We start from the raw sequence: 23,430 nt of genomic DNA on the forward strand, positions 1-23,430 counted from the left end.
GCTTTAATAAAACTGAAAATTATTCACTGGAAACATATAGATCATTGTATTTAGGACATGAGATATGAAAACTGACTGCAAAACAATTTGATGAATTAACATTTCGTACCTGAGCCGTAAACATTATTATTTGTGGGTACTATTTTAATGAAATCTTAAGGCAAAGGCTAACTTTTTGTTGCCGCCAGCGTTGTCTCGCCTGATCTGTCTAAAAATAATTTAAAGAAACTTAATTACGTCTTGTAAATTACTACACGACTTTTGCTAGATACTGTTCCTAAACTCTTTATTAAGAGTTACAAATTATTACAAATTCATTAGTTATTACAATAGTAACTGTTAAAACAACTAATGAATTTGTATTAACTTAAAGCAAGATTATAATTTTTTTTTTTATATCATAAGGTGGCAAACGAGAAAACGGGCACCTGGATTCGCCGCAATAGCGAGGCGACCGTTGCCCATAGACATCCGCAAATGCAGATGCGTTGCCTACCTTTAATCAACGGAGAAGGGGACGCACAGAAAGGGTATATTTCTCTATCCTCTTCCGCTAAATCCAATAATCTAAAGAGGACTAAAATTAGACCTCCCGTACGACACTTATCAGACGAAACGCGGAATTGCTTCCACTTGACGCCTGTCTTCTGTGTGGTCGTGGTATTTCACCAGTCTACCCGGCCCATTCGTGCACCCAACAAATATTGTTGTTGCGGGATCTACCACTGTTAGACAAAAAAATACAGACAAATAAATTACATATTTCACAGAAAATATATCAAACTTATTCGAATTTAAAGACAAGGTTTTCCTTAACCAAATAAACCTTCTAAGCTTTCAATATAACGCGTGGGAAGGAGACAAGGGTAAGAATTGTAATAGAATAAATACATGGAATTTACATTTTGATTTCGGTGAGATTATTCAAGGAAAAATTACTCTAAATTTTAATCAGTTAATTAAGAAAATGGAAAACCATTTTCTTATTGAAAATCTTTCAAACAGAATGAGAGAAACAGAAATATTCCGCGGTAGGAGCGAAATGAACACAACTAGAAAAGTTAGAAAGTATATTTCTTTTAAAAAAATATTTACAGTAGAATAGTCGGATCAACGTTTGAGATCAATATGTCCGTGCCGCTGCAGCATCTCGGCGGAGAGGAGATGCGCGGGCGCTGTGCGGCGCGAGGAGCGCGTCACGTTACTCAGCTGCGTCGTCTGCCGCTGGTCGCGCGCCACCAACCCGCCGTGCGTCTCGCCATTGTGACGTAATGTCTTCATCTAGTCCACAAAAATGCACCAATCAATACGCACTGAACTTAGAAATTGTATGTATACTTCACTTTTTAAACTAGATCTGTAAGTTATCGAGTGTTCATATGTGTGTATGTGTGCGTTAATCGATGGAGGAGAGGATGAACAGGAAGAGATTATTTCCCCTCTATATGTGCGCCCTCCACAATCAAATCTACTTCCTCTTCCCAAACTTTTCTGATAAGTAAAGGGCGGGAAGGAAAAGCGACTAAGATTAGGCTTCCGGCACCCACTTATTTCGTGGTATTTCACCGGTCGAACAGGCCCGTACGTGCAACAGATGTTGCTGACGTCTGCCATTATTAAATACATCCTAGTAAACAGATACTAACTAATTCTTACATATGTTCGTGTGGAATCAGACAAAGCTGAAAAAGAAACTAAACAAGGACAAAAAAAGAAGTAAATTCGTATTAATATACTACTTTTTAACTTTTGTGAAATTGAAAAAGAACAAATAACCTAATACTTACATGTATATAACATCTTTTATGAGGTTCATGGTATAGCTCGTAATCACTGGAAGACCGCTCGGGCTTCTGATTACATCTCCACTGAAATACAAGTTAAAATTATTGCAAAATATAATATTTAATATCCCCCTGAGTTGAGACTGTTATAAGATGTTGTGCCTTACACACGGCCTATTAATTTAATTAATCTCATTCCTTTTTATTAAACTACGGTATAACCGCCACAAAACGGGTCAAGGTAAAAACGGCATGTTTATCTGACATTTTACATTATAAGCTTTATATGGAAATTTATATGACTTCATAAGCATGTACATCCGATATATATTGCGTGATAAAATTACCATATCTTACCGTGAACTTGGTCTGTTTGCAGGCGGCGCGGCCGCAGACAAGTTTCCGCACTGACCTTTGAAAGTTGCGCGTCATCAGGCAATACACTATGGGGTTGATAGCGGAGTTCGCGTGACCTAAGCGCATAAAACAATTATAAACGTCCTCTAAAGTATAAAATAGATTTCAAACTCAAGGGACCATTGAAAATTATAACTACCGGTGAAGTGATTTTTATTTAACTCAAATAGTAATGACAGCTCTGTTTTGTTTTGAGCAGAATCTAAATAAATCGGTGACTTTTCCGTATTAAATCCCTAAGCGATGTATCTCTATTTAAACGAAAGTCAATTCCAGTCTTTCTATAGATAATATCATCGTATTATTGTTTAAGATATACTTAAGTGTCCTTCTAATACGATTGGTATTAGATTATGGAAAACGGTTGGTATAATATTACTAATATTATAAATGCGAATGTTTGGATCGATGGATGTATGTTTGTTTGAAGTTATCTTCAGAACCGTTCAACGGAGCTTGCTGAAATTTGGCATAGATGTAGACGATAGTCTGGAAGAATACATAGGCTACCATAGGCTACTAAATAAGTATTTTTTTATCCCGCACGGACAGAGTCGCGGGCGACAGCTAGTTTGAAAATAAAGGTCAGAAAACGACTACTTAGAAATGTCATTAATTTTACCATTAGATTGTGATTGGAATATGTAGTTAAACATCATAAGACGGTTTTCCCTTTCAACCAAACGTACCCTTTTCAATTACTAAACTACTTTGACACGGTGTAAGGGATTTCTTTTAGCAACCGTTGAAAGGTTAAAAGCGCCTTTATTGCCTTTTATGAAAGCAATAAAGGCCAAATGCTTGTCATCTTACGATAATTTCATCATCCCTACAAAAGATTTCGTTTGTTATTGACATTGCATTACTAACAACAAACATTCAATAAACATTAGTATATAAGAGGGTCGGTAAATTCCAAGAACTTATTTGAAATTTATCTTCTTTATCCACATTGTCTAATTTTTTTACACATTTTTCACTTTATGTTACCTCTAATTTTTACTTACAAAATTATTGAGAACAAAAGAGGTAATATTCTAAAATAACCTAATTAAAGGTAATCGATATTAAGCTAATGTTTTTTTCAGCCTTACTTTTTAATAGTAACCTAATAATAAATTGATATTATAGATTAAATATAAGTTATTATAAATTATAAGCAATGATAATGTATTTATACCTATAAACAATGCGTAAGGTAGATAAATGCTGAGATGTTTGGGATCGACGGCGTTCATGTCCAACAGCAATTGCATGATGTTGTAGGGCAGCCAGCAGAGCGCAAACAGTACCGCCAGAAGTAACAGGATCCACGCAACTCGTTTCCTTTCCTTCATCAATCTTATACCCTGGAACAAAACTAACAGTTTACAAGGGCCAAGTATTTGTATTCTTCGCATATTTTATTACGAACCTGGATAAATGTTAAGAATACAGGCAAGACGCCTACTACGATTTTTATTGTGAATTTCAAAAATTGATATGAAATAATTTTTCATGACCTATTCAATATTCAAAACTTTCCAGTCTATTCATAGTTAAAAGCTTTACTGTATCTTTCGTATAACGTAATTATCATAGAACTCGGTACTCCAGAGTTGTTGTAAAATGTCAACGCTTATTTAATCAAGTCGCGGTACTTTTACATAATATTGTTAACCACAATTTAATTACAAAGTGAAAATAAAAGCATTCGCCGACGCAGTGTCGTAGCGCGCTAAGTTCGTTACCGCTAATGACAACTGCAAACAACCGTGTAACAGCTTTCTCGAGTTTACATAGAGCAAAAGGTAGCAAACAAGTAAGCTGTCACTTAGCATCGCTAAAATACGAAGTGAGCGCTATACATAGGTTTTTTGAGTAGCAAGGTTACTTGAATTACTTAGTTTTATTTGGACTATACATCTTACTAATATTATGCAAATGTTTCGATGGTTGGATGTATGGATGTATGGATGGATGGAAGGATGTCTGTTTGAAGATATCTCCGAAACGGCTAACGGATCTTAATGAAATTTGGCACAGATGTAGAACACATTCTGGAAGAATACATACCGACAGCTAGCTTATACATAAAGACGCGAAAATTTCTAACTAATGGAATAATTCTAGATTTTCTCAAAGCTAATTGTTAATAAGTCAATATGGTTATTGGCCTCTTCAATAACAAGTTCGTAATATAATTTTTCAAGCTACTATCAATATATGTACTACCAATCAGTTGAAGTTTGCAAACATAGAACACAAATACTGAAGGGTGGGACTACTTCAAAGAGATCGCAAATCCTGTGACCTCTGTAAATAATAATTTAACGTATCAGTTCTATTTGTATAACCCGAACTATTTTGGTCAATGTGAGATTTCCTTTCGGTACATACAAAATATATGAACTAACTTACTTTTTGGAAACATTAGGTTTAGGGGTAGGTAACATAAATGGTATTACAGTAGACTGTAGGTTGTAAAAATAATGTGAATACATTGTTCGAATAAGTAACTATAGTACACGGTTCGCGATCAAATTTTACTAAAAACTTATCAAACATTTATATAATCCAATATAAATGATTCATAATCAACCATTAAATAGATTAAAATAAAAAAATATTTATAAAATTGTCCGTCTCTGTATATTCATAGATAAATAGGAAAAAATTAATAACATCTAGAACCTGTTGCATGCTGACGTTGCCCTCGTCGATGTCAAACGGAGGTCGAACGGAGCACAACGTGCGGCCCATGCACGCGTACGACAATAACGTGATTGAACCTATGAATTGAATGTATTATTTAGTCAACCAACAAAATATAACATATGATTACGTTGACTAGATAACAAGATCATTATAATTATCAGTAATAGCTACCTATGTATACCTAAGATAAACTTTTTTGCTGTTAATTAACCGGTTAATATACTTATGCACATTCCGTATTCAATGTAATTAAGTAGTACTGTAGTTTAATCAAATTATTAGGTTAATTATTTATTCCCGTAGGTATTTTGTTACACCTTTTTAATCTGTAAATGATTGGTACTTCTTAAATTTCATGATTTATAAATTAAGTGAATGAAATTCTATAAGTATATAAAGTTACAAATAGAATAATTATAAATTACGTAAATATATTAACGGAGAAGAAGCAAGAGAGGTGTGTCAGAACCGCGCAAAACAAAAGTCCTTAATCTCCACCTACTTTATAGTTTGCGTTTACAAACGTACCAGGTATCGCATACACTAGTGTGAAACTGAAAGTTCCAAATTTTTTCCTCGTCTCTGGTCCCGTCCATTCCTCTGTGCAGAAGTGCACGTCTCTCGTTTCTATCTAGAAACATTGAAGTATTAATAGGAGAGATGGGTAAGGTATCAGTAGGTGGTAGTTCCACAGAATGGTGATGTATACTAGTATCCTATATTCTGTGTGCACATATTCTCTCAAACTTCGATCCACTTTTCAATCTACTTCGCCTGTTTTTGCGTAAAACCGGCTGATCAGTAATTGTCTGAAAATATCTCTTATCAACAATGACAGTCTATTTGTATCCAATCGAGATATTGTACGCGTAATTAGCAGCAGTCTAGACTTTAACCTAAAAAAAAACATGTTCGGGTAATATTTCACTGTCGGAACTAATCCCATCCTTAGCTTTGACACGGATTGGGAGAATTCGCATGTCTTCGATATTTTTTTGAGTTTGGTCAGTCGGTCTGCGAACAAACGTTTTTGGACGTTTTGTTTTAGTACTAATACATAAAATCAAATTTATTACTCGACTTTATTTTAAGTACATGTTATATTAGAGAAAAGCTTCGAATTGAATCCAATTGAATTGTTGTCAATTGGGCAGACTTTTTTGTACAATGACATTTACAAGCTATACCATTTATAACAATATTATTCTACAATTACACACAGATATATTATTGGCCGCCTTGGATATGATAGGCACGGCCTCCCTCCTGACGGTGGCGACGACGAGCAGTGGGATGAAGACGAGCATTGCGGCGACCCACAGCAAACCTAGCAGCAGTACCGCCTGACGACGCGACGGCGGGCGCAGCCGAGGCTCCGGTGCTATCGACAGCCATCGGTCTACGGACATTGCGGTTAACGTGAACACGCTTGCCGCTACCGCCACCCCTGTAACAAATCACCTTCTTTATGTTTTTGCCTCTGTCAGTCCAAAGATTTCATCATAATATTTGTGAGTTTTATTAAGTCGGGTATCAGAGTCAACAGCTGTAGTAGATATTATATACAAAAAATGCACGATATAACAAACTTGTACAAAACAAGTGCAAATTAACGGTATTTGGTTTATACTCAGTTATTCTAAAAGAGTTAAAAGGCCCGTTATCCTTATAAGTAGCCAATTAAGCACTTTATTGTTATTGAAAGTATGTAATTTACAACGCATATAAAAAAATCGATCTCTGTGAGGTTGAGGTGAAGTAAAAACCCTTTTAAAAGTCTATGAGAACTTTTTCGTATTCGAAATTTAAAGTATACTATAATGAGATTATCAAAATAAAACTTCGACATTATGAGGTAATTCTCTCAGTGAATTCCACCAACATTTAAAAACATATTCCCGCAATTTTTTTCTTTGTTTTGAAAGGGACTTTGGATATTCCTGTAATTGCAATATCAACCTGCTTGCAACATCGTGTCAATATTTTAAAATAAATTTATTCCACTTCGATGACAAAATAGATTCATCAGCACTTTGAGAATAATATGATATTTAATAGAGAAGGTAAGATTAACTTACCTTGAATATAGTTGACAATTTTGCAAACGGTGTCTCCATAAAACCATACCAAAGTGATGGCTTTGCTCAGCTGTATGGGCATGCAGATGCTGGTTACCAGCAGGTCGGCCGCTGACAAATTGACGAGGAATATATTGGTCACGCTGCAACAAATAATATACCTTTCAGAACTTTGCACTACGCACCTCTCACATTGATGGTGTGAATTTTAGTTCGTATAGTAGTAGTACTATGATATTAATTAATTAATCATTAAATTCGCCCATAAATTTCTATTTACGCTATTCTATCATGTTGTCATTGCTATGTACGAAATATGACATTTCCTTGAAGGACACATATGAGTTTGGCCCGTAGGACAGATCAATATTAATGTGCTTTAGTAATGTTGCTAAAATTGTATATTGACTATTATAGCGCAATGGCAATAAATGTATGAACATTTAGACAGTTAAAGAGAATCTCAATTTATACTAATACAATTTATACCCTACAAATATAAAATACAATCGATGTTATAAAATATTAATGTTAAACATACTTATTGTGAAATGTAAGGTCCGTTAATCTAACTTTTAATTTTCAAATTTCCCAAAAAGATATTACGAAGATGATAAATAAATAATGAGTTTTAAAAAATATCTCTTTACAATGTGATTATTTAGATAACAAGGGTATAATCTAGAAAACAATGCCGCAGATGTATTCGTATATGAACCCACGAAGCCATCTAATTACATTTCTACATCACTAATTAAGTACCTGAAATTAAACGAAAAGGCGCGACAAAGATAATATCCACAATAGTAATAAGATAAACAATGACTTGAAAAACAAATGTACGGAAAAAATAATTTAGTAACTTCTCATAATTTCATTATTATTACTAAAATAAGTTAAAGACACAAGTTATTGACGAAATTGTACACGTAATGATTCATGGAATGCACCAGATGTTGCGGATGTCCAGGAGAGTCGATGATGATCTAGTTTTTGCCGCTCGTTTATGCCCTTGTAGCAAAAAAGCTTCATTTTTAAAAACGGATTTTGATTTACACCAGTAAATGTATTTCTGCCATTTGCGTTACGAACTTCTCTTCCGTTACTTAGTATTAAAATTGTTTTTTTTTTTTTTTCTTTTAAAAAATCTCGACTCGTCAATCAATGTCAAACGCTCTATAGAGTTGTAGTATAATTTTTGATGTTACATTATTTATTTAAATATTGACTTTCACTTATTTGAACCGAATAATTTTAATGATTACTAATATTATAAATGCGAATGTTTGATGGATGAATATTTGTTTAAACGTATCTTCGCAACAGCTCAACGTATCTTTATGGAATTTGGCACTGTATTTGGAAGATGTAGAACATAATATGGAAGTATGTATATACTACTTATAAAGTTTTTTTTTTTAATTCCGGTTAGACGGACTCATGAGCAAAAGCTAGTAATATGGTAAACTTCTATTGTAATATCAAGATATTGCAAATGACACCGGAACAGGAAACCAGGTGATACATGAGTCGTATTGAGTTGAAGTGTCCATTGTGTATGAAATTAATTGGCAGTTAGAATATTGGTCGCTTGCCAGATAATATTTACCTAAATATATTATCTATATTATAATCAAAATATTCAACTTTAAAAATTACTCGTAGTTTTGGAATTTAATTCTTACATAAAATACAATGAAAGGGAAAAATAAGACAATTATAGCGTCGTGACACTTCATAAGGAAGAGTTTTAAGAGAATTAAAAAAAAATGTATTAGCCTTTGTGTTCTTCTGTATTCTCTAGCTATGCCAAATTTCACCGAAATCCATGTAGCCGTTATGGAGATACCTTCTATCACCCAAACAATCCAGCCACACATTCGCATTTATAATATAAGTAAGATCTGCACTCTATTAAGATACTCGTACTGATAGATAACTGCGTCTTCTGTCAACATTTGCGGCCAGTAATCTCCTTGATAGGTCCATTATTTTAACCGCAGAGACGGATAATGGACACATTCTATTTATCGACTGTCTCCAACGATGTCTTTATCAGATGTCAATATATCTTTTACTTTTGAAGTATTGCTTTGATCCTAGAATTAAAACCGAATAGATTTATTGCGCGTTTGACAACCAGTTAACGCTATTTTTCCATTCGATCGTTTATTTCTTTGATAATTATAATGAAATATACTTTTTTTATTTAGTTATTTAAGAGGCTTTGTCGCAATGCGACCATGCCGCCCCATAAGCCTTCCAATTAATACACAATACATCTAATCATCTACATTGTTTCATCCTGGCCTCGACAGAAGACGGGTAAGCCAGAATAGGGTTTATCTGACCGATATTATATCCGAATACCTTAAAATAATTAAGTCTAAACCGTTCCTTCCGAGCACTGGATGTCTTCCACTACCCCACAGTCAATGTACTTGTAAAAAAAAACATGAAAGATTTTATATTTGTTTTCGATCACTATCATCAATGCCTTCTTCTTCGATATTAAGTGATTTAAAACATTTTACGGCAACTCAGATTGTCGTATTTTGGAGATTACCATTTAAAATAAAATATGTTAGTTCTGTTTATTTGTCGAGAATGTAACTATAAATTTGAAGTTAAAGCCATCATTCTTCGTAGACAAGTTTCCGTTTACACTGGTTGTGGATAACAAATTGGACGGTCCGGATGTTTGAACAGTATTTTGAGGAACACCTTGTGTATTACGTGCTCGAGTTAACACGTCCGGATTGATCTTATTCTGTCGACTAATATGTCTTTCTTACGGTTAAGCTGAAGATGTACGTTCCAACGAATTACATGTTTGAAGAATTTTTATATTTATAGTTTTTTTTTTTGGATTTTTACTTATAAATGAGTTCAGACTTTTATCTTTTTTTCCTTAATCCCTTTCCATTTTAGTACCATCTTAATTATTTATATCTTTAAAGTTTAAAAAAAAAATAGAAATGACAAAATAGATTGTCAAATTGATACCCACGATCCCAAACTCGATGAGGTTGTGTCGTTTCATTATGAAGTTTTTTTGGTCACCTTCCAGCTTCATCATCAAAGCATCACCATATCATTATAATATTGCATTGTCACACAATGTATGCGAAATTTCAGGTAACCAAGTAACAGGAACGTAGTTTAAATTTAATTCGCAAATTTTGAAACTAACTAAATAAAAGTTTATAATAGTGACAGAACAGACTTTACTAACAGCAACTAAACGAACTAAAGACACAATGTCGCTCTTATTTAATAAATCATGATTTGTTTTATAAATACATCATTTGACACTACCGCCTACGCTATGAAACAGGAAAGGCACGCTGAATTAATTTTTTGTGACATTAATATTTTACAGTATTAAAATGGACTTAATTGAGAAAATAATTTTTCAGAAGCATTTATAAATAATTATAACTGTAGAGGGTTCCAATATAAAAGCTATAACGTATATTTAAAGTCTAATATAGCAAAGATAAGAAAAGAACAAAAGATATCCGGTCTGATGTAATGAGTGACGTCATATTTCAAGTTGAACAATGCGACACAAAGCCAAAATATGTTGTCTCATTTTTGTGTTTTTTATTTTACTAAACGAAACATCGCAGATAACCGACAAAAGGCGAGGCATATTTATGCTAATTTCTAAAGAGATAAAAATTCTTTGTTGCCTTAAACTCAGAGATATCTTAAATGTGGAAATTCTTTCATCATTTAAAACAACTAAATCTAACAAAAAGTAAAAAGTTATAAAAATGAGAGATTAGTAATTCTTCTTATTAAATTTATATCAATACAAATAATAACTCATTGTCGTCCGTACTATCAGTGTTATTTAAAAAATAAATATATGTATTTTCGAAAACAAAAATCTTTCAAGCACATTAAATTTTAGTATCACAAAGGTATTTGCACGGCTCAATGGATGAAATTTGGCATAGATGTAGTACATTGTCTGGAAGAACACATTGGCTAATAATAAGTTTTATTTTAATTCTGCGCAGTCGGAGTCGCGGGCGACAGCTAATTTACATATATCAATATAACATTTAATTAAGGATAATTAAGAGAAAAGTATAAATATCAACTACACAAATATAGAGTTTATTCTTTTCGTTTCCATTTTCAAAATCAAGAGGTCAGTTTCCTATTTCAGTGATGACACCAGGCACTTCTATACTTGTGATTCAACAAACTAGTATTTTTAAGTTTTTGTGCGACATTGAACATGATTTTACACGATGCTGAGGCGTTTTGCATTAAGGTGTCCTCCAAAGACACGTAAGTATACAATAATAAGAAAATTTCAATTATCCCCAATCCCCCCACGCAAATTGTGAAGATGACCGTAATGAATGTTTGCAAAACTTTAATATCTTTTTTAAAGAAGGTCTTCGTCTAATCCCTATATAAAGAAAAAATTCCGTTAAGGGAAGATTTAATAATGTTGTTGGAGAAGACACAATAGATAATGGACAAAGAAATTATGTGTGTGGCTGCGTCCTGAAAAAGTCTTGAAAGATGTGAAACATGCCGAAATGACATGATTTCAATAAGTGATCATGTCAGTAATGCATACATAAAGGCAAAATAATATTTTCTGATAAAAATTGGCTGTACTATCCTTCTTTATCATTAAAAAAATGTTTCCAAGAAATTCAAAATGTTTGTGTTTCATACTTAAAAAGTGCCTCAAACTGTGAAATTAAAAGAAATATGCAATTTCATATTGATGTTTTTCTTACATTCCCTTTTAAGTGTGAAACACACAAAGAAAAGTTAAGGATTTTTTTGTTGACACAACAAAAAACATTCTAAATTACAGTTGGTGCAGAAATATAAATCGGTTTTTGTGTGGCTATATAATAAATAACGATGTTAATGACGAATTGAAAGTTGTGGCTCAAACATATTATAACAAACATAAGCATTTCTAAATAAAAAAGAAATACTAAAGAATGTTGTTTTTATTTTTGATTAAATCCACCGCAAATAGATGTACTTAAGTATAATAAAAGTAATAATCTGTGAAGCACGGCAATGTTTTAAATCATTTTAATTTCGAAGTATTACAAAAATTCGAAAATGAAATGCTTTTAAATATATTGTCGTCTGTAAATATTACATAAATAAGTATAAGTGGCCTATGTATGTATATATGTATATATATATGTCGCAATCAGAAGAATCACCCCGGCCGTTATATACATACATACATATAATATTAGAGTATGAAGTATATCGACAGATGACGTTAGTTCTTTTAGGGTGACAAAAAATCGTTGCGAGGGCAGTCTTTTTCTATATATATTACTAGCTTTTACCCGCGACTCCGCCCGCGCGGAATAAAAAAAAAAATAGAAAACGGGGTAAAAATTATCCTATGTCCGTTTCCTGGTTCTAAGCTACCTGCCTACCAATTTTCAGTTAAATCGATTCAGCCGTTCTTGAGTTATAAATGGTTTAACTAACACAACTTTCTTTTATATAATACTAGCTTTTACCCGCGACTCCGTCCGCGCGGAATAAAAAAAAAAGAAAACGGGGTAAAAATTATCCTATGTCCGTTTCCTGGTTCTAAGCTACCTGCCCACCAATTTTCAGTCAAATCGATTCAGCCGTTCTTGAGTTATAAATAGTGTAACTAACACGACTTTCTTTTATATATATAGATAGATTGTACTCTTTGAATGACACTTATAGCAGAGCCACTTTTAAACGTCACATTTGACATCTATCAGTTTAAGCTTCATAGGGAGGTGACGTGCTTAAAAACATCTATTAAAGTTAATGAATCGATACGCACTCCAATATATGAATTCAGTTGTTATGAAATATCTGTGTTTCTTGTTTTTTTTTTTAACATCCTTATCGTTAAAAAAAAGATTTCAGTGACGGAACATTGTAACGAAGTTCGATTGACATGATTGCAATAAATATGTAATCGAAATTAAAAAATAGGCAAGCGATTGTGTAGTTATAACTTGCAACCAATAATAAATCATATTTTCAGTCAGAATTGTAGTATAGTGCATTCAGTAGATCAATGGAAAAACATACATTAAATATAATCTTAAACAAGAAAAAACCACGCCTGATTGATCTCGAATTTATTGGTTTGAATTATTGCTTAGCACGGCACGGCTTACCTATGATTGATCTAAATACAATGTCATGTTTGGTAATGTAGTTTTAATTAACTTGTCACAGAATAACTACATTGAATTTCCTGATTTCTAGTTCAATAACCCGAAGCTCATTAGCACTTATTACCCACCTAATGAAAGTGGTACAATAATAGTTCCATATTACTCTAATTAATAAATAGTTGTAAATTAGCAGTATATTCTCACGTGTGGTAGTGGCAGTGGACTCGATGTAATGATCAACGTGTTAGCATTGGCCATCGTCCAACACTCACATAGTATCTGCCAACTTTTCAGATCCATTTACATAAAGATAAACATTATGTAATAAATATCTATGAATAGGCTATCGTTAACATGTATCATTTACGTTTGACACTATCTTCCGCGAAATAATTTATGCAATGATTAAAATGTTTGTAGTGATTTATATGTTATATATACAAACAGATTACCGTATCTCTTGCATCATAACATATATGTGTTCAATATTTTATATTTTTACGTACATTTGAGTAAGGACCGCTTATCAATTTTAATAAAATTATGCTATGCTCTTAAATCTAAGCAAATTTAACACACTAAGATGTTATTGTGATATAATTTGAGTCGTTCGAAGTGTAACTTAATATTGCTTGTACACGCGAATAAAGCGCTTGCAACGCAGTCCTACTTGCAAGGAAATTCCCTTCCACCGATATAACTTCTGAAACTTGCATTTGCATATTGACTGGTCGTCGGGACATGTAATAACATATGTATGTCAGATCTATCAAGCACACGAATTCATAAATAAACAATTTTTTCTTGGAGAATGGAAACATTCAACTAATTCAGTCTAATTAGAGTCTTCTAAAGACTAATAAAAGATAATACCTATTGTTATTGTAGAAATCTAAGAAGCTTGTTATTTTAATTATCAATTTCTTTCTGAACAAAGCCAACATTTTGTTTTTCATTGTTCTGAACAAGAACATTTTGTTGAGATTTAGTTCAAAAAAATAAATTGTCAATTCTTGTTGCTAATAAGATGAATTTATTTAACGTTTAGACAATATCGTAAAAAGCCAAAAAAAGACTAATCGAAGTCGTGTCAATCAGATCACCATATTTAGATTACTTCTTGAAGTTGCCAAGTATATTAAATTTTAGTGATATATTTACTTTGAAAAACAAAGGTGGGCATTAACTCGTTAATCCGTTAATCGTTAATTAACGAAGTTAACATTTTGCTCAACGGATTAACTTCAAAAAGTGTTAAAGCTTATAACTTCCGCTAAGCTCAACTTCCGTTTATTTAGTCCGTTAATCGTTACATTAGAAACTTCGAGATGTGATGTCATTTTGTTTAAATAATGCGCCACGCCACGATCGTAAGTTCAGTTATGTTCGGCGACTGTCAGCGAGTCGAATGGTGACCAAACGAGTTGATAATATAGTTGAAGTTCACGTGCAAGTGTGATGCATCCCGGAAAGACGTGAACAACAAGACAAAATTCATACTTTTACAATTTGCCTAATATTTAAAATACGATTACCACAAACTGACTCCTGGTTTAATTGCAAATAAAGTAATGAAGTGTGAAAAGATCGAATAATGTGTTAGAGAATGTATAGGTAGTGAAAAAAGTGTCGCTACAATAAGTGAGAAATTGTAAATTCAATTTACAAAAGTATGTGCAATTCGTGCATATTGTCAAAAATCATCAAAAGGTCTTCTTTTCACTTGTTTTATTTATTTCTCTCAGCCCCAAAAGAAGTATAATTTTGGTATGCTTAACTTTTAACGATTAACTTTAACTTGCGTTAAATTTTCGAGAATTTAACGCTTTAGCGATCAACGAAGTTAACTTTTCGATTAACTGTGCTCACCTGTTTGGCAAATAAAAGGAATATTTGTTATCCCATAAGTTTGCGTGTAAATTTTTTGGGCGCAAATCACGAGGTTCATATTTTCAATGAATGTATGTTAGATTTTAACGTTTGAGGTATGAAGATTCGATGATCAGAAATTCGGTAACTTATAGTACAATGCACTATTTGCCGCTCATATTATTTAATACTAACAAGTACTTCATCCATGCGGATTTATAAAATCAAGATGAATGTGTAGTGTTTTGAGATATTGAAGACTATGTTCTCCCGTGGAAATTTTCAAGAGTTATGGAGTAAAACCGTATACATTTTAAGGATCATAGGTAGCCTTTGTTTTCTTCCACACTGAGTTCTACATTTATAACAAATTTCATCGATATATTATTTGTAACTTTATTCAAAGTAACTTCGATTATTGAGAGTATTATCAAATCACACATGTTACGTAGCTTCGTTGTATAAAGTTGTATATTCTTAACTTACTCTAAATTGCTCTGAGAGTTTTTTTGCTGAAAAAAATGTGGTTGGTTAAAAAGCTACGCTTACTCGCAATAAGAGCGTAGTAAAAAAAACCCGTATGCGAAATAATGCGTCAAGGTTTATTTGTTTAATTTCAGATTTCAAACTTCGGTTTAAAAATCTACTTATTTTTATAGTGAAAATAATAAACTACAGTTCTCTTCAATTAATGAATAAAAAAAACATGTGCAAACTTACTTTTTGGTATAATTACATTTAACCGCTACAACGATGAGTAGAATGTTGGCGATGAGGGAAAGTAGGATAATTGGCACATAGAGTGCAATCAGCACTCGCTCAGGACGAAATAAAATATCCAACTCAGCGCCGAAATGTAAGCTTTCATTCATTAAACTCACACTAAAATTCAAATCCTTTAAATAGTCCACATTACTAAAAGTATCGTTATCCATTTTGCTTGCACACTGTTCACTTCAATAATTTGAAACTTCATACAAACTTAAAACCATATTACAGCATTTAGAACTGACACACGAAACATTTTAGGTCTATATAAATTTTCACTATTTATATATATATTTTTTATAGTTTGTATATTTACATAATATAATTTCTCAAGTTATATTTATTCACCACATAGATAACAATACTCGATATTTATTAATACTAAAGTTTATTAATACACGAGTTAATTTTTTATACCCTTTTCATCGTATTTAAAATTGTTGAATCTTAGAACAAGTATTCGTTTAATTAAACATTGTTCGTATGAATTTTTAACCCACGTCCGCAGGCACATTCCCGTAATGTGTACACTTTCAGCGCGTCCACAGCACACAGAAAACTGAAACTGACTGAATGAACGCCTACTCTGAAAGGGAAAGGGGGCGGATGTATCCAATATGAAAGAGAAAACCGCTTAGTTCCCAGTTATGATTTTCTTTAAATTTATTTTGGAGGAATTTTCAGCTACGAACAGATACAGATAAACAAATTTATTTTATTTACATCTTCATTTATGTGAATGTTAATTATGTTAAATGTAAACAACATAAAATAACGAAAGTATTTATTTAAATATGTAATTATTAATTTAATCTAATTTTTGGTCACGAATACCTGGCGCTAGGGATAATGCCTTTGTCCATATTATTGCGCTCCCTTTTGAACGGCAACACACTAAAACCCTAAGCTTAGTAACAACTGCAAAACGATCTTAAGAGGTTTGAGAGACATCGCATTTAGAATCTTAGTATTTAATTAAACTACGCACGTCCACACATATTATATAGTATGTGTTTAGTTTAGTAAATAAAGAGTAGCGGGACCCATCCCGTTTCACAACTCAAGTTAATCTCTATCTTGTGTCACTTTATGGTAAAAAACAACAATTTAAAGGGACAGCAAAGACTGGTTTATATCACGTATTACGATATTTTTCTCGACATTTGAATGTTATAAGATATGGAATTATGCATTGTGTGATTAACATATCATCGTGATATATGTTGAATACATATATATTTGTATGTGTATTAAGTTATATGTAATTACCATATACAGATACCATATACAGAGACCATATTATTGTACATTTTCAAATATGAGTAAATGAATTTATATAAAATAGTAGCTGTCGCTCGCGACTCTGTCCGCGAGGAATTAAAAAAAACATAATGAGTGAGTCGCTTAAGTGTTCTTCGAGACTATGAGGCTTTCCGGAGATACCTTCAAACAAACATCCATCCATTCACCCACCTAAAAATTCGCATTTATAATATTAGTAAGATTTTATGAAATTAACAAAATAAAAACTATTTGCAATAATAGTATTATTTTCAGGAAATGTTATTAAACAAAGAAATTTACATAAATTAAAATAAAGTATTGCGTTTATTACTTAACAAAAAGTATGTTAATCTTACGTCATACACCACACAATTAGAAAAGTAATATTTGCCACCTGTTCATAAGATACTTGTTGTAGCCCGCGACTCCGTGAGCGAGAAATAAAAAAAAACTTAATAAGTAATCCGTGTGTTCTTCCAGACAATCGTCTACATCTGTTCCAAATTTCAACAAGATCCGTTGACCCATTACGGAGATATTTTCTAACAAACGACCCGCTATCCATCTAAACTTTCACATTTGTAACAATAAGATTTTACACTTTTACACTACAAAAATGACTTTTAGACAGAACCGTGACTTGTTATTTTAACTTTTTTTTTTTAAAAGATTTTCATAATTTCCAATTACCACACAAGCAAATAAAATGAATGTTACCAAATCAGTCCGACAAATTGAATATTTTAAATAAACGATACCCATTTATAGAATATTTCATTGTTCAGAATTGCAAAATTTTAGCAAAGGCTTTTTGTGTTTCGTAATGTAAGCGATTTCTAATGTATAATTAATCAAATTATCTGCGGCCTTTAATGTGGGCGGGATATGATAAATAACATCAGGTAATACACTCGCTTTTTATATTCTTACATCTTTGTAGTACCTTTTGTTATGGGCTTTTGTATTCATTTTAAATTTATTGGTACCTAGATGTGCGGTAGAACTTATATACTTTTTAATTACATTTATTTCATTTTAATTCTAAATGAAGTCAGACACAAATGATAACGACATATTACTGAATTATTGTTTTGACCAATGACTGTTTTGAACTCTCAGAAGTGAAATAAACTAATGCATAAAGACTTGCTTCCTACATTCTAGAAAATTTCATAGTCAGTGTGCGCCGTCATTTTCTTACATTAGAATTCCACTCCGCCTTTTATAACGCGCAGTGACAAATTCTATTTTACAATACTAACTTAATAATCAACATCAATAAAATAAAACGTTCTTAGGAATAAAATGTATCGTAGTATATGAAAATATCTGGTACAAGTGTAGTGTTTTCAGTAATAAATAAAATTCTTAAATCGCGTCGTGAAATATATTTAATATGAGAAAGTAAAATTTACCGGGCGTCGAGTGACCTCTGGCGGATACATAAAGACCTTTAACAGCAACAGCGACGCCACAGGTTTATTAGCGTTTTTACGCGGTCTTAACATTCGTGACTCTTTATTGCTTTGTTAAGGGCTGATAATAAAATTACAGTTATCACGCACTACCTTGATTCGTGGTGGTTTATTTAATTTATTTATTCACGGGTGAAGTGCACATAACATGTTTTTTAGATTTATTACAATTTTTTCGTACATATTAACTTTTTAATGTATTTAGAAATACAAACTAAAATAAATCTTTAGTGGTTTTTAATAATGATTGTTTCGAATTAAAAATTAACTCATTTTTTTTATAAAATTATTGAAATGTGTAGGAATGTCTATTAATTATTTTCCTTATCGAAAATTAGTAGAATAATATTTAGTTACCAAGCTTGAAAGGAGATGAAAATTACAAAAGAAACAAAGTAATCTTATACTGCTCACTAAAGAATTATAATTAGCTTTTCGTTAAATAAATGAGCAACATAACTTTTAAAAGAAGTATTTGTTTTAACTACATTCTATGACATACGGGTCTATAAATGTACCAATAAGTTTTTGATGTTTAAGTTTTGAATACTCCTTTAGACTTGATAGTAAGTAAGCAAAACTAAAGGTAAAAGTTGACGCAACCTAAATAGTTCAGTAATTACTGTTTCTATTAAATACATAAAGATAACTTTTCGTCTTGTATATTCTACGTTTTAATATCTTCTTCTGAAGGTCGACGAAACGAAAACAAAACAGTTCAAGACCTTGCATGTAAATTAATGGGAGTTCTCGTAGCTTTCTGAAATGTTTCACCATATCTTTGTTAATGTTTCTCATAAAGTTGTAGATAATACGTACTTATAATGTACATATGTTGTTGTGTTAGGTTGTCTTCTTGAACTGATAAAAGATTTGTAAAGTGACAGGGAGAATACAAAAATAATTTTTGTAACAAATACCCAAATTACATTAATTAACAATTTAAGAGACAAGAAAACGTATTGCGTGGCAATTGATAGCGACTAAAAATAAAACATGTTGTTCTGCGAATTCATCTGTTATATTTACCGTCATTTAAATCTGACCACAAACACAACACTATGAAGGTAAAGTTTTTACTTTACAAAACCGAACAACAAAAGATTCACTGTTAACAAAAGCATTGTGTCTAGCTTAGAGCTTCTACTATGTTCAGGTCATATTGCTACAAACTAAACACTCTTACGGTATAAAAACAAAGCTATTTTATCAAGAAATTACGCCAGATTTAATACGAGCTCCCACGACACGACCCTCCATGTGAATTTGATATATTTTAATAACAAACGTGAATCTTACGTTTTCTCAATTGGGCGTCTAATTAAGATGTCGAAAACTGTAAACGAATTGATATATTTTTTCAGATTTGTGCAAAATTAATTTTCAAACCTCTTTACCAATTTTTTTCTATACGCTATTTAAAACACTGCTGTTTAATACATTTACTCATATACACATATTCCCTGAATTTAATATATTCAGAAGATATTTATTTTTGGAGATCAGTGAAATAGAAGTTCTTTTACTTTTTAATTTCGTCCTGAAATCTTTTTCAAAGGCCCCTCTCTTTTTTCCTTAAAAAGGACTTGGAAGTAAAGTTTTTTATTATCCTTAAATGTAGTCAAACCGCACACCGAAAAACTCAAAATTTAATTATAAGTAAAATAGGGCAGCCGAAAACGTTTCGTTCGGGAAAGTTCAAAGTCGTTAGCGTAAATTATGATTTATAACTACAGTTAAGAGATAACTTATAAAAAATATTTTAAAGCAAAATAAATACTGAATTTTTATGATGTTGCTAATTGTTTAAACAATAAAGCTTCAAATCAGTAAACGAGTCGAATTTTACCGTGGTTTGGTTCGACGTAGGTCGCATAACCTGGTATAACTCAAAAACATCATTAGTTTAAATATAAATAAGGTTTATTTTCTCACCTTTTTAAACCTAATACGACCCATTAGTCGAAATTCGACAAATATTCAAAGATTTCTTCTAATTAAAAATAGCTTTATGTACCTTAGATTAACGTGAACTGTGTATTTCATGTTCATGTTCGCATAATTAAATTAAAGGGAACTAAGTTTCCGTTTCACGTATTTACATATGTATATAGTGATGATTAATAATGAGAAATGTAGGTACGTCAAGTATTTGATGCTGTAACTACGTACTCTGTCAATAGTTTGAACTGCTATGGAATTTTGAATTTTGTTGTTAATAACTAATTTTCCGTGTAACTTTATAAGTGAAATTTTTAAATAGGAGCAAGAATGGGACGGCTCGACCGGTGAAATACCACGACCACACAGAAGACAGGCGTGAAGTGCAATTCCGCGCACAATCTGATGAGTGTGGTGCCGGACGCCTAATTTTAGTTCTCGTTCCTTTCCCACCCTTTTCTTATAAGGAATGGATGGGAAGGAGAAGCTGATTTCATGGAGTAGGTTCGCATAGGAAGAGGATATATCCTCTTTCTGTGCATCCCCTCCTCTGTCGTTTAAAGATAGGTAACGCATCAGCAGTTGCGGATGTCTATGGGCAGCGGTCGCTTTGCTATTTAGGCGGATTCAGCTTGCTCGTTTGTCATCTTATGATACAAGTATAAAAAATCATTTCTGAACTTATTTAAAAGTTCAGGTCACATAGACTTAAACCGTTGAGCGGCGGCTCAACAATTAAATTGACAGCTCACAGCTTATCTTGATATAATAACTATGCGAGCCAATGAGCCGCAAGTTGCCTGGTGAACTCGAAAAACAAATCTCTATGCAGGTACGAATTGAGCTGAGCCGTGCACCGATTCACTGATCTACTTCACACTTGTGAACCATGAGCTGATCTACAGGTCATCGATTTTACTCGATTTACCCATGACTACAAAAGTACTAAACAATTGGATGTATTGAAAGTCAAATAAAACGCACAATAAAATCTTTATGATTGTGCGTGTGTGTGTGTGTGTGTGTGTGTGTGTCTATGGAATAAATAAAGTAGGTAAAATGTAGTAAATTTAATTAAACTTCGTCAATTGACTTGATATATTTATTTATTTTAAACGTCCTATAAAAATTTCATTTGCCTGTGTTACCGTAAAATAATCTATTAGTGACCCACTTAATTTGGAATAAAAGGGGCAAATAAACAAAAGGTTAACCGAAGGCCTGGCCATTAAGATTCTATTACAAATGTACACAGTTTCGTACCATATATATAAAGGTACATAGTATTTCGATTCATCCAGTTTATACAAAAAAGCAGTGTTTATGTAAAAAAATACGGTCTTAAATCTGTTTACGAAAGTTCCGTTAAAAAATGAGCATAAAAACATGTTCTGATCTCCTCAAAACATACAACTCTATCAAACAAAAACATTAGTACATAAAATAAATTTTATGCATATCTGATGAACACATGATTTTTTCTTCATTCAAAGCGAAATATAAAAATATCAGTTTACTTGTATTAAAATAGCCCATTTTTCAGTTATTATGTAACTAATTTTTCGAATAATAGCTTCAACCGAGCGTTAATATTGATTTAATTACCATAAATATTGTGAACCAAACATGCTTTATGCATTTGTTTTAATTCATTTATCATTTAAACGCAAATTTATCGCTTAAACTCAATCAGCATTCGCTATTGGTGTTGCTACATTGTTGATTAAAGTCATTATTACTGTGCACATTATTTCTTAATTGATTTCTCATAATAATTTTAAAACTTCGAAATTAAACTCATTTTAATTTAATAGTAGATTGTTTAGAAATCTTTTACTATACAAAGTTAGCTAAAATGATTTTTTTTAAAACGCTTTCTTATTTAATTAATTCTTTTATAAGTGTCATCATATCACATAAATGTTCATTTTTTAATAGATTAATATGAAAAAACAAACAATAACGCATTTATCATCCCTACGTCTTGTTCTAAAAGAGTAGAGCACGCTTTGATCTCTATTCTATACATTTTTGCTGACGTTACTTGTGATAAAAAGCTCTTTCGCATAAACTTATAAAAATCTTTTGTCAAGGTTGATTGAAAATAACGTCTTTCACGGAAGTGTGGTATGCGAAATAATTATGAATCCTGTGTATGTTTTTATATCCTATCGATTGTGTTTGTCTGTTTTTACTATAAAACTAGCTGTCGCTCACGACTCCGTTCGCGCGGAATTAAAAAAAACTTAATAAGTAGCCTATGTGTTCTTCCAGACTATGTTCTACATCTGTGCCAAATTTCCTCAAGATCTGTTGGGACCTTCCTTCCATTCATCTAAACTTTCTCATTTATGTTATAAGTAAGAAGTAAGATTTAATTACCTATATTTTTGTCATATTTTCATATTGATGCATATTGACTACCAATTCTAATAGTTGAAAATGTCATCCATCCATCCATCTATCCATTCAGCCTCGTTACGCCCACTGCTGGGCATAGGCCTCCACGGTCGCCACGATGATCGGTCCTGTGCAACCCCCATCCAGGATACTCAAAATGTACACACTTTCAAATATTAAAAATGGTTTTATCTATATTTTACAATGAATGTAAATCTTACCCTTGACAAGCTAGAAATTACACTAAAATTTCATGAAAAAAACATATCGACTTAGTAATAAAACAGCGAACAGACTGCCGCCGCTGTGAGTTCTTAAAATACGTAATTTCACTTAGTAAAAGTGTTGCCATTATAACAAAGTGACACTTTAATAATACTAATGGATACATTAATACTTGGAAGCTTCTTGTGATTTGACCTTTTCATTAGCTCGCTGTAATTAAAGTGACGTACGTCATTACCGACACACTCTCAATTATAAGAGATCTCAATGATCAGCGAGTACAGGACAGAAAAAGAATCAGTTTTTATTGGAAATAATA

The 23,430-nt window shown here is 32.2% G+C and overlaps 1 protein-coding gene across 1 annotated transcript; it reads right to left on the reverse strand.

Annotated features, from left to right (window-relative positions):
• Nucleotides 1-1,110: 1,110 nt before the first annotated feature.
• LOC106710941 (neuropeptide FF receptor 2) lies at nucleotides 1,111-15,950 on the reverse strand. The gene is made up of 9 exons (XM_045678370.1): nucleotides 15,739-15,950; nucleotides 6,977-7,119; nucleotides 6,119-6,345; nucleotides 5,427-5,529; nucleotides 4,875-4,972; nucleotides 3,382-3,550; nucleotides 2,142-2,257; nucleotides 1,788-1,868; nucleotides 1,111-1,281 (listed from the first exon to the last, which is right to left on the reverse strand). The coding sequence occupies exons 1-9, from the start codon at nucleotides 15,888-15,890 to the stop codon at nucleotides 1,111-1,113; spliced, it is 1,260 nt and encodes a 419-aa protein (XP_045534326.1). The 5' UTR covers nucleotides 15,891-15,950.
• Between the last annotated feature and the right edge of the window lie 7,480 nt (nucleotides 15,951-23,430).

Source organism: Papilio machaon, chromosome 6 (assembly GCF_912999745.1).
Source record: "Papilio machaon chromosome 6, ilPapMach1.1, whole genome shotgun sequence".
NCBI classification, from domain to species: domain Eukaryota; kingdom Metazoa; phylum Arthropoda; class Insecta; order Lepidoptera; family Papilionidae; genus Papilio; species Papilio machaon.

Bases quoted from the DNA above. Each gene is read 5' to 3' on its own strand.
- LOC106710941 (XM_045678370.1), bottom strand. From the start codon at position 15,890: ATGAATGAAAGCTTACATTTCGGCGCTGAGTTGGATATTTTATTTCGT. The intron at 7,120-15,738 runs GTAAGTTTGCAC...TATTTGTTGCAG, and splicing joins AAATGTAATTATACCAAAAA to CGTGACCAATATATTCCTCG. The intron at 3,551-4,874 runs GTTCTAGATGTT...GTTTTGTTCCAG, and splicing joins GCAACGTCAGCATGCAACAG to GGTATAAGATTGATGAAGGA.